Source organism: Micrasema longulum, unplaced genomic scaffold (genome assembly GCF_059751315.1).
Source record: "Micrasema longulum isolate JH-2025_06_02 unplaced genomic scaffold, ASM5975131v1 h1tg000453l, whole genome shotgun sequence".
NCBI classification, from domain to species: Eukaryota; Metazoa; Arthropoda; class Insecta; order Trichoptera; family Brachycentridae; genus Micrasema; species Micrasema longulum.
This window is the reverse complement of record NW_028277652.1, coordinates 1,458,699-1,472,173: the sequence shown is the minus strand read 5'-3', so window position 1 is coordinate 1,472,173 and position 13,475 is coordinate 1,458,699. Positions and strand designations below refer to the sequence as shown.

At 31.5% G+C, this 13,475-nt stretch overlaps 1 protein-coding gene across 1 annotated transcript in view; it reads right to left on the bottom strand.

Moving 5' to 3' along the window:
- LOC148281485 (agrin-like) overlaps positions 1-13,475 on the bottom strand; it is an 808,766-nt gene that overhangs the window by 56,622 nt on the left and 738,669 nt on the right. The window contains exon 8 of the mRNA XM_088226633.1: positions 1,574-1,677. Coding sequence (XP_088082759.1) covers positions 1,574-1,677 — 104 coding nt within the window. The remainder of the gene's footprint in view (positions 1-1,573; positions 1,678-13,475) is intronic.

The following is a 13,475-nucleotide window of genomic DNA, read 5'->3' as shown; positions in this document are numbered from 1 at the left end:
AAAATGTGGTTTGAGGACTATTATTCCGTTTGAATTTCACTGAAATTAGATTATCCTAAAGAAAATATTCGAGGATAAAACAACATTAGAATTCTACAAAAGCTAAATGTTCAAAACATATTTTATGTTTTCATATTATGACATGTCAAGAATTATGAACTAAAGGGATGACTTGTAAAACGCTTGAAATGGTGAAATTAAACAAAGATAAAAAAAAACTTTTGGCACGAGAAGCTTTAACCCGCTGATTTATATACCTTTGACGCATATTTATATGTACATATCTAGTAAAACAATAAAAACGTCCACCCCTTTTTTAAAACTGTTCATAAAAACAAGAGTATCTTTCACCACATTGAATATTTATTGTATTTAAAAAAAAACTATTTTAGTGAAAATTGAATATTTTTTGCCATCAAACCGAAAAAATAACAAAACATAGAAACTTTAAAAGCTTTAATTGTACTCCTCATCGCAGTAATGTCAATTTGTGATCAATCAAATACAAATTGTACATTCAGCTTAATCTAGTTTCCCTGTATGACAGTGAAGGAATACAGTGTTAGTTCCAAATTGGGACCGTGGTCATGCTTCCCAGATCCTTCTTTGAAAGGAAGAACTTAGACATACAAACGATTTAACTACACAAATCCCCGTATAACTTTAAATATTTCAATTATACTAACGCAATTCACACATTGTATGATATACTGTTCCTCAGCATACTAGAATACTGTTCCATAATTTGGGGCCCTTCTGTATTGAACCACATCCTTGAAATCGATTTTCGAATCGAAATCGAAATCGAAAAAGGTTCAAAAACAATTTTAGCGATTAAAGAAAATAATGATTATCCGTTCTTGTATCCATTATTATTTCTATCAAGGATGCTGGATTACGAACCCTAAAATCTCGTCGTCAAATTTTTCTTGGGAAATATTTCTATTCGCTGATTTCTGGAAGTACATATAATTCATATTTACCGAAAGGTAGTTCGTATTTTCCCAATAATTATACTAGAGCGAGATCTCATGCACTGTTTTACATACCCAGAAGCCGTACAAATGCAATTCAAAATTCACCCATTAATACGACAATTTTCTTGCCGAATATGGCTTTTGCGGATGATACAAATCTATTTTTTTGTACATATTGACAGTTTAGCAGCTATCTGTTTTCTATTCATCAACTTCTAACTTATATATTCAGTCTGCATTACATAAAGGGTTAAACAGCCCGTAAAGTGATGCGGACTACAATTTGTCAATTGAACAAATAAATACTGGAACAATTTTATGTAAAAAAAGATTTTATTTGATTTTTAGAATAGTACATTATAAAATATATTTAAAAATATGTTTTCATTGCGGCTCAGAGGCATATTGAATTTTTCTCGATTATTATGCCTTGTGTCGTTCGCACTCTTTGCCGATGCGACGTAATGTACGAGTATCACACACATTTACCCTGATAATGGACGCCGTAATGGTATTCAAAACAAGCACAAAATAATGGCAAAGATTATAATGTTCTACAAAAAAATAAACGGTATAAATATGTTCATTATACTCACAGTATCAACTTCTGAGCAATTTCCTGGACAAACACATTTCGTTTTGGCGACGCTTTCCATCTCGCAAACTCCGTAGAATTCGCATTTCCGGTCATCACATGTTTCTGAAACAATAAATTTACCATCAGTGTTAATATAAAAATAATTTATGGCCGATAAAATATTATAAAAAAAATAATAACAGGACCGTTCCATTCATTACACAACACCTATTTTCCTCACGTTTGGTTTGGCGATAAAACGAAAATATCAGTTGCACGGTGGTTAACAGATAACCAAAAATTTAACGAACAAAATTGTGACTTTTGATTTGAAATAACGTGTTTATACTAAAAATGTTTTTTTTGTTAATCGAATATTAGCAAAATAAACGAGTTTTTGCATTTTAAAAACAATATGAAATTTTTTTGCGATTAAATGACAAATGACTTCCATATTCCCATTGTGTTTTTTTCTCCATCTGTCTTCACATCAATCTTTATTTAAATCATCAAAAGGTTTAATATATATTTATTTAAACTGATTAGACATATCAAATGTCAAATTGTTTATTTTTGTGCCTTCGTATTTAATATTAAGTTAAAACAGTGAAAATTATATAAAAATAACCAAATTATTGCAACAAAGAAATATTTTTTTTTAAGAAGGGATATGGACATTTAGGCATTTACAGGGCTTGTGATCTGTCATTGACTGGTTTAAGTGATAATTTTATATACTGTGTAATATTCACTGTTGAACCTGTGTTTAAATATCCATATTTCCTTAAATCTTCCAAATGTTAACTTTTGAGAAATAAAAGGGCGAGATTCATCTGGCTGAATTGTCACCTACTAGGCAATGCCTGAAAATACTTTTACAATTTTTTCACAATGTTTTGCGTATGTCCAAATATTTGTAAACATGTTGGATTTCACTCCCTAGGGAGTAATTAAGATCTAAATTTATTTAATGCGGGAAACGTGCGAAATTGATGAAATAGTGCAGTGGTGCAGATCCCGTTGAAAATACTGGAGAGATCACCTTTGTTAAATATTCCAATTTTCTTAAATTACCGAACTACAATATGTAAAGTATATACTTTGAATTAAACATTTGAATTTGTGTGTAGATTAGATATTACCGTGGTTCAAACTCTCAGTAGGGTCGCAGTGAGTCACATCTTGCTGGAGGGTGTGATTCTATAAAATGCTGCGAACGCCCAGTTGCATTCCACCGGCAACACTACTGACTAGTCCTACTCGTTAGCGTCCACGTCGCGAACCTTGTGCAATGGTATAATACTCATAACGGTGTGATCACAGAAGATAACGAGAGGATGAAAGGCGAGTTTTTGGCGCCTCCAAACCAGAACCAACCAATTAAGGGAATATAACCCCGACAGAAAAATAGATCAGAAAAAGCAACGGGAAACCACTCAGGTCATATTTTCCCAGGAATAAATATGGCGAGTACATCCAATAAGCAGTTATCCTGGCTGCGGATTATAGGAGTAGCGCAGAACCGAGATGCTTTTGCTGTAGTGATCGCCATCGGGGGAACCTGACAAGGCCCCACAAGAAGAAGAAGATATGAGCACCCGCTATATATCATTTTTCACTTTTAACATTTTAATTATCTTTTTTTTACTAAAACTAAAATCCCACCCAGCCACTTTCTGTAGCTTGTAGGTGAATAAATAAATCTTGTTATAAACGTTTCCGGTAAGTAATTGAACGTAGCTATGCAGAAAGCAGCCAGCCATAGAAAAGTGAAACTGAGATAGTAGCACTTTTGTGAAAAGAGTGAATAATCAAATCTACACAACAGTTGGTATGTTTTTTGCAAATGATAAATAATGCATGAATTTGTTTTATTAATTATACAAAAAATAATTTAATCGTGTTTATGATCAGATTGATTTATTTATACATCAACGGTTCAAAGAATCTTTCACAGCAAAAAGTTTTATAAAAATAATCACAGCAGTGAACAATTCATTATATAATACATTCGAGTACTATAAAATATAAAAGAATATTTAAAAATTAATGATTCAGGGAAAATAAAAATAAAAAAACAACAAAAAAGTTAAAAAGAAACATAACATATCTAAGATGACAAAAAAAAACAGTTAACATGAGAAAATCTTATGTTCTAAATATAAATATATCACATAATATTACAATATAATATATATATATATATATATATATATATATATAATATATATATATATATATATATATATTGTGATTTTAATGGCAGACAGATCTTATATTAAATGAAACCTTGTACAAACTCTGTATGAGGTGCTATGAATTTTTATGACATTTTTACATTATAAAAATTTCAGAATGTGTTTATTACAGTTTTTTGCATGAAAGCGGCCTGACGGTTTTAAGCAGCACATAAAATTGACCTTCGTGAATTGGATAAAACTAATTTTTTTTTTTTCGAAATTGTGGACTGACTGCTTTCTGCATAACTACATTCAATTCTAATATAGCGTGCAGTTTAATTGGGTGTCCACACATGGTGCCCATATTGTTCTGTTCCCCTTTCTTAATTCGGCCCTAAGTCCGACGTTGTATTTTATATGAAACCGTAAATTACTGGAATATTAATAATAGCCCCCCAACAAACAGCATTAAATGTACAGTGTGATTACAACCGATTTATAGCCGAGCACCGGCTTTAAGTGATATTTTGGATTTCGCCTCTTTATTCAAAGTAAATCGCACATAAAAATATTGCCGCAGATTACATCACCATTGGCGCAAAATGCGACATTTTATACGGGAGTAAAACAATATTATTTTCTGCTTTATTTAACAGCTTCTTCAATGGGTCAATTAAAAATCGATTTGGGGTTCTTTTCCGAAAACAACGCAAACCTGTTAACAGCATTAATAACTTATAACGTATACACTCATATAATATTTCCTTTTGAAACGTATCTTTACGATCGTAAGTAAAAATATACTGGTACTTAAAAGCTCCATAGAGTACTAAATGACTTTGTTAACAGTCGTTAGTTATGTTACGTCAGAGCGGCTGAAAACAACCTATTTATAAGAAAGTTAAACTACCTTTATAAAATAATGTATGTATTATTTATCAGATTTTATAAAATAGCTGGTTTTTCATACTTATTTTCAAGACATGCTTGAACCAGTAAACGGTGTACCACAAGGGTCATACTTAGGTCCACAATAACCACATAAAAAACGTTTAAATAAATTTGAAACATTAACATAAAAACACTATACTATTACTATGTATGATAGGTGCACCAATGTCAAGATCCTTGTATTTTGTATGGCTGAGATAAGCATTGTCGACAAAGTCAAGAAATGAGTTTTGCGTTAGTTAAGACATGTAACGTAAACGGTCGGCAAAAGAAGAGCTAAAAATATTTGCAAAACGAATGATGATGGATGCAGAAAACGAGAAAGACCGAAAAAAACATGGCATAACAATATCGGACAAAAACTTGAAGATGGACATGCGACGTTCGATCTTTTAATACTCATAAAAGATTTTTATTTAAAAAAATATTTTTAAATATCAGAAGTTTGAAAAAATTAATAAAGTGATATAAATAAAAAAGATCAAACCTATGAAACCTTATAAAAATGGATTTTTTGGCTACAACGCACCGTTCATTTAAAAAATAAAATAAATAGCAAGGCGTATGTTGCACAAAAAAATCAAAATAATAATATATTAATTAATAAATTTGACACTATTTGATGATCAAAGAGAATTTGACAATTTTACTAAATATTCGATTCGATTTTTCCCAAGAAAAGTTATTAAAATAACGCATTATTTTCGGCAAATTATTCAATTAATAAAAAGCTTCAGATTGACTTAAATACTTTGTCAAACATACAAAACGAAAAAGCCATATTTAGTTTTTCCGCCTTTTGTTTATATGTATAACAACTGAAATTCTTTTGGGCTTCGACGAAAATAACTCTTTCAATAAATTTAATGGTATTTAAATGTCCATGTTTTGTTTGTAATGAAAGTTGGTTTTTTCCTTAATTTTCCTTTTCATAATAGCCCATAAATTTTATATTATATTTAAATCGGGACTTTTCCCAGGCCATGCTAGAGACTTAATCCCCAAAGATGTTTTATAATTATTGATTTGAATAAATTGTTCCTATAAAAATCTAACACCGTTAAAATCAGTAAACGAAATGACATTTGAGCTAAGAAATACAAATCACGCGGGCGCTCAATGGCAAGGTGCTCTGTTAGAGTCTCGATCGTTGGCAAAACACTATTTATTTAAGTGCGTCCTTATGCTTTTTGGTGTTCATCATACTTTGTACAAAATCAAGAGGACCAAAAATAATTGGTATGTATCTTAAAAAATAAAAATCATTATGCTTGCTTGTAATTTTCCTTTCCTGCCTTTGAATAATACACAGTTTATCCTTTGTGGCATTTCAAACTTCTGTCAGCGGTATGATTTAGATTTTCCTAAAGTCGAAATCTAAAAAATACAATTTTCGAAAAAGTTTACATACCATTATCATCGTCATTCCCTTTCCGCAACCAATAGTGCATAGGAAACTGCATTGGTACACCAATAGCAGCATATCTCAATCATTTTTGTTAAATGAAGGTAAAATGATCAGTCTTACAGTTCCGGTGCCAGTCTGGACTGGGGATTATTAAATATGATAGTTTTAAAAACACCTTTCTAAATAAAATCCCATTTTATAGACACAAAGGAAATGATAATATAAGTCTCTCTTTAAGTAATTATGTATTAATAAACTGGGTCAAAAATATTAATGTCAATATTTTCTTTTCCTGATAAATTTGTAATTTGCTCTCGTATTTAACTATCAACTTTAATTTAATATTTTTCTGTTCTACATGTGTTCTTTATCTTTTCTATTTTTCATATTCAGATTCTTAACTTTTACTCAGATTTTTTAAAAAACAACCTGAATGTGACATTCTATTTTTGATGATTTTTTAAAAATATATTTTTTATATTTATATATTATGCATCTACACCATAGATTTACGTATTCGAGATCAAGTATACCCAAGCACAGGCTATGCCTATGTGGAATTTTTGTTTGAAAAAATAAAAAAATAAATATTTCATGTCAACCATGTCAGGAATAGAACCCGATACCTCTTCCATGGTAGGCGAACACGCTGACCACCACGAGGCCGACATACCTTAGCATGTAATTAATTTTAATAAAATGTGTTGATGCAAGTATTCAAAAATACATGGATGATACATAGACAACACCTAGATTAAATTTGTGACACTTCATAGTTTCCGTAGAAGATTTGATTTTGACGCGTGCTCGGAATGTTTCCCTTGTTGGTAGCTAAAATGAATGAGGCTGTATATTGCAGAGGTAGAGAATATGATAAACCTACACTATATGTGGACATAGGATATTTCTCCGTCTCATGGGATAATCCCGGTGTATACCTTTATCCTTTGTAGGTAAGACTAAGGAAGAGTGAAGGGGCACTGAATGTCATGCTTTTCACACTGAAAGTTCATTTGTTAGAGTCTAGAAGTTGTTTATGCAGCTTTATGATGTCGCCTGCATGAGATCCATGCAACGAGAAAACATAAGCCATTTGAAATAGAATATAAATGATTTGTGCTTTCTACGCTCCTCAACGGTGGAATTGCAAAAGGAAACAAAGCTAAGGTAATATTATTAGAGTTCCCGAGTGCGACAAAGTGACTTGGGTTTACTTTGATTAACAATTTCATTCGAATAATTGAGCTGATAATTTCATTGAAATATCTTTGTTTGACGCACAAGTGGTATATTTTATTTCTTTATTGGTTTGATTGCAGATCATTGATAGAGATATTTCCTGATCCTTTCCTAAATTTTATGAATCATCTCATAAGAAAAACATTATTAGGGCACGTGTGCAACTAATTAAAAAAAATATATATATGCGCCACCCACAGCAGGCCGGGAGGCCTAATTATACGGCGGTGAATAACGGCACAAAACACCCAGGCTTGAGAAAAATCACATGTTGATTTGTGTATTCACCGGGAATCGAATACGGAATCTTTCGTGTGTGAGTTGGTCACTATCGATAATTTATATAGCACCCTTTTTGTAAATATCACCTTCACAGCGCTGTACAATAAGCATCCCAACACGCCTTGCAGCTACAGAGCGCATAGCGGTTGGGATTCTAGTTCCCCATTTCCATTAAGGTTCAATTTTAATAATTATTTAAGAGCAAGATTACAACACGTCTTGTAACTACATAGCGCACGGACGTTTAGAAATCTAGCCCGAATTTACACTCCACAAAAAATGAAAAAGATGTGTTTTTAATTTATAAATAGTCAAAAGGGTATAGAGTACATGCCCTGCAGCTACAGAGCGCATGGGCGATTAGAAATCTTGACCCTGTTTGCAGTTGAAGTTTAGTTTAGATATTATAAGAAAGCCAGCATCACAAAAAGTCTTACAGCTACAAAGCGCATTAACAAGTAGAATTCCAGCAACATTAATATGATTTTAAAAGTTTACAACAAAACAAATAAAATAATAATATATCGAGCAAAGAACTAGAGAGTTGGGCAAGTTTAGTGAATATGCAACAGTACAAAAAGTAAACGATAAAAAACTAAACAAAGGTAGCATCCCTTATGGTTAACAAGATAACGAAAGCGGTGACCGATAATCGAAGGGTCGTGGTTTTAGGCATACAGGGTCCATTATCATTTTCTTAGTAGATAACTGAAAAAACATTTAGTTCACAGTGGCTCGCTTTCTGGAAGATAGTCGTTGCACATGTGTTTTAGTTGTGTAGGATTCATATTAATTTTGTTTGTTATTATGAGACGAACGTTTCCCGCCTTAAATTTGTAATTATTATTATTTTAGATTGATTTAGATTTAAGATTAACTTGTGTATTACTTTTGATATTTAAGTCATTTTACGTGATACAAGAAAAAAGTGTCAATTGTATTTTTAAACTATTATTGATACGTAGAATTATATTATATGGAAATTGTTATTAAATAGATAGTTCAATTTCGGCACTTTATAAATAAACACATTTTTAAACAGTCTAAACAGAAGAACAGTTATAAAATCACGATAGTTTGTGGTGTTTAAATATATTTTGGTTAGAACAAAGCACGCTGTATAATAATTTGTATAAAACAATGCCTTCAAATTTTTTTTTTCTTTTCACTTCTTGTTTATATTATATCCATACATTAGCGACTTATAAATATAAACTCAATGTTTTTAACAATCATATTTAAACTTTTGAATTTTAAGCTAAAATTGGAGAGATGAACTTCATTTCACTGTCTGGGTGTGTTATTTTTTTTTATTTTTAAATTGTACAAGATATATAAATCCATATATCAAATCTAATTACTTTTGTTCTGTGTAATTATGTAAATGGAGATAATATATATTAAATGCATTTGGAGTTGAATCGACAAATATCTATAAAGTGTATTTTTTTGAGGAATGTACATATCTTTGTTGAATTACCAAATAAAATAAAATAAAATTAAATTAAATAACATTTTGATGGAAAATTATAATTATTTAAATAATAAAGCACCCCATTTAAATATTGCATCCACATGGTAGCAATTACTCCGGATAAGAAATAGTTATCTACAGTCAAAATTATTTTTGCAAAAACATCACTATTAAAATTAAGATGAAATTGTGAACAAAATTAAATACAAATATAAAAACTATTTTAATTAATCGTCTTATTTTTTTAGTTCTAAGCTATTGAAGGAACACATTTTTAGAAATTTAGTAAAGAGTACGTATTAAAAACCATTAATTTGGATTTAAACGAATCTAGAGTAGTTTGAGAATTTAAAAATTTTAAAACATGTTTTTGTATATTTAGTAACATGACATGCAAACCACAAGGACCACAATCGTTGACATTATATATTGTACTACAAATTAAGCACAAGTAACATAATTATTTACAGAACACTTAGAAGTCAAAAACATTATAATATGTGGTGTGTTAGTGGTTTACAACATACAATGTCAACCCATTATGTACATTATGTACACATAATCCTATCAGCATAAATATATACACACATATATTTTTTTTACTTAATTAACTGCTTAAATGCCTCGAATTCTATATTCCCTTCTATTAAATGTTCTTCATCTCTGTTGTAATACATTTATATTAACCACACCCAAGGGGGTTCAATTCAATTTTTGTCAACAAAAATTTAAGCATACTCAAAATATTGTTGATAAAACCTACTGGTCCAAGAAGAAATAAAAAAATATTTTCAGGCGTTGCCTAGTATATAGGTGAAATAATTCAATCAGACGAAACTCTCCTACATCAATAAAGATCTCAGCTTTTTATTCCACAAACACCAACAGATAGATGAATTGAATGAATATGAATGTTCAAATTTAAGCAGAATGGTGAATGTACAGTGTGTAAAGTGGCCACTTAAATCAGCTACTGACAGCTATGTATATGCCTAAACTTCTATGTTTCTTTCTCTAAAATGTTCTTAATATATGTTGTAGTGTGTCGAGAATCTAGAGTTATTTGTGTATTTTAAAATTAAAAACACATTAATTATTATATTTTTATTATTTTCCATAATTGAGTTAATAATACCTTAAAAAAATCTTACCTAGAATGTTGGTAGGTAGAACTTATTTTTTAAAGAAATCACGAAACCAATTGTATCGCTTATCCAAGATCTAATACTTCTTTATGCTTTAGTTTGTTCGTAACATCTTAATACAAACATTTAATTACGTCACATTTAATATAAAAAAAATATCAAGAACATTTTTAATAAATTAATATATCTAGAACCTAGACTTTGTTCCAAGATTTAATCAAATCTTTTCGTAGAATGTATAATTACATCGCGTTAATTATGTTCCATGTACCGAGAAATGAAATCGTCATTAAATAATGACTTCACTCACTTTCTCGTTATTTTTCCAGCGAGGGTTTAAAAGTAATGATCAGGTGTAAAAACGTGAAAGTAAAATGAATCTAATTAGGGCAGTAATTAGGGAACCTCCGAATTCGCTACCTTAGCATATGTGTGTAGGTACTTTAGTCAATTTATTAATCTATTAAAAACCTTTTACACTAATATTGAATCTGAAAGGTTAATTCTTCCATAAAGGGTGGAGGAAAGGATACGGAATACCCCGAAATACCGGCCTGTTATTATAGGGGCATTTTCAAAGGGTCGGAATATGAAATAGGTGTGGTGATCTCCATGCATTACTTTTCTAATCGATGTTTTCATTAAACCTTTTCGCTAAATTATATAAGTGGAAATAATTGATCGATTTAATACACCAGTTTATTTTAATTATTTACCCTGTTTTTTTAATAAGATATTTTTTATTATTTTTATTGATTGATTTATTTATTTATTCATATTTTCCGCTTACAAACTATAATTAATAATAAAAATAATGTGACCTCACTGGGATTTCCCGTGCCGAGGACACTTAACAATTTAGTTTTTTTAAATTACATTTGAGAATAAACAAAGAAGACTAACTTAAAAAACAAACATAATTAACAAATATTCAGACAGTTTTAAAAACAAGGTATTTATGTACATCTATATTATTTATATTACAAAACACACGATTAATATAACGTTGCTGGGCCGGTAATATTTAAGTGACATTTTGAGTTTTTTAAGGAGATAATTTAAACATTGTATCTTTTAATAATGGATATTCTTTTTAAATACATTTTTATTGGCGACAAAAATAATACGTCATTTAATTTGACAAAATATTTAACTTTATTTTGCTGAAACAAAATTGTTTAATCTTAATGAGAAATAATAAAAACTTAAAAAAAAAAAAATCTCTTAACAGATATTGCCGGCGCAACGGCAATAATAACATAATTGGTCAATGTTTTTTTTACTACTCGTATATAATGAATACAATCTACTTATTATAGTTTTTTAATGTTAAAACTGTCCTAAAAAAGACTAGCTCTTCAGATTAAAGAGTGACTAACACTATTTTATTTTTTTAGTCGTTTGAAGTTATATAATTTCGAATATACAAGGTGGGGCAAAAGGTATGCTTGCGTTTTGGGGAGCAATACAAAAAAACTACTGACAGTATAGACATGATTTTTTAAAGTTACATTTGTTAGTTCAAACATTTTTTTCCACGTGGTTTTGAAAATGATTTCTGCAAGATGGCGGTCTTCAGTAGTGATACAATGTTGCAGTCGATTTCTGAAGCTTCTGGCGGTATTTTGGCACACTTCAAGTGGAACGGCGATCACCTCCTCGATAATTTAGATCTTCAGTTCTTATATGGTATAGGGGTGGTGCTTGAAAACTTTTTCCTTGAGGTATCCCCACATGAAAAAGTCACATGTGCTCAAATCAGGCGAGCGTGCGGGACACCCCACGTCACCCCTCAGAGATGTACGCGCTGTAGCGCCGTCTTGCTGCAACCGAATGTACCCTAAATTGATTTCGTCCCTCAACTGCTGTAATCGAGGCAAGAAAACATTCCAGCATGAAAACAGCGTTGTCCTGTAACTATCACAGTCCGGTCATTTTACTCAAAAAAGAAAGACCCAATGATCCCATATTTGGATATGGTGGACCAAGCAGTGACTTTTGGTGAGTGAAAATGCCTCTTATAAAGTTCCCGTGGGTTGGTGTCGACCCAGTACCGAAAATTTTGTTTGTAACCAGCACCAGAAAGGTAGAAACGGGCCTCGTCAGTTCTCTAAAATGTTGACGTTTCAGGGATTCGATTGAGCATTTCTTGACAAAGACTAAGGTGGTTTACATAATCAAGGGGTGTAATTTCCTAAGCGAGCATAATCTTGTAGAGGTGAAACGACAAATCATCATGCAAAATCGTCCTTACAGAACGATTAGACATTTTTAATGCAACTGCGTACCTCCGAACCGAGCACCTGGGTGACTTTTCGACTGCTGTCCTCACCAAGGCCACATTTTCGGGTGTTGTTGCAGTGAGTCTTCCAACTACACGAGCCATTGCTGTGGATCCAGTTTCTTCCTAAGCCCAAACTCAACGTCTGATTGTCTTTCCACCAGGAACCGAAACGTTGCGTGGAATGTTGAAACGCAAGCGCATGGCTTTCTGCGTCGCAACGACAGAACGGCCATTTTGTAAAAAAGTTGCGCCGGCTCTCCGGTTTAAAACATGATGCGTACTGAAATCGGTAGAGCGTACCGGTCACAATGAGACTCCGCCCAACTCCCTACCTTATTTTTAAAAGAAAATATCTGTTCTGTCAGTTCTACTGATTAGTCTGTTAACGCTAACTAAACCGGAAATCTCCCACAACTCTCGTATTATTGGTTGGTTCATACAAATTAGTGACGTCGTTCAAAGTACTTCAATATTTTTTCGCACATTTTTAAGAAACTTTGCCTATAATGTAATGCTCTAAATTTTACCGAGCGGTAGAAAACGTTTTTTGGTTACATTTTCCTGTAGAGCGGAATTTCCTCATAATGGAGTGTTAAATCTATACTTATAACATTATTAACATATTACAACAGAGAGGAAGAACATTTTAGACAAGATACTAAATAAGTCTAGGCATCTACAGGGCTTATGACCTGTCATTGGCTGGTTTAAGTGGCCACTTTACACACTGTTTAACGTTCACCATCCTACCCATATTTGAACATATAAATTCCTTCAATTCTTTCATCTGTTGATGTCTGTGAAGTTAAAGAGCTGACACCTTTATTTATTTCACCTACTAAGCAACGCCTAAAAATATATATATTTTTTTAATTTCTATACTCATTCATGGATAAATTCACCTGCTCCATGAGGAAATTCAGCTCTTTAACTTCACAGACATCAACAGTTGAACGAA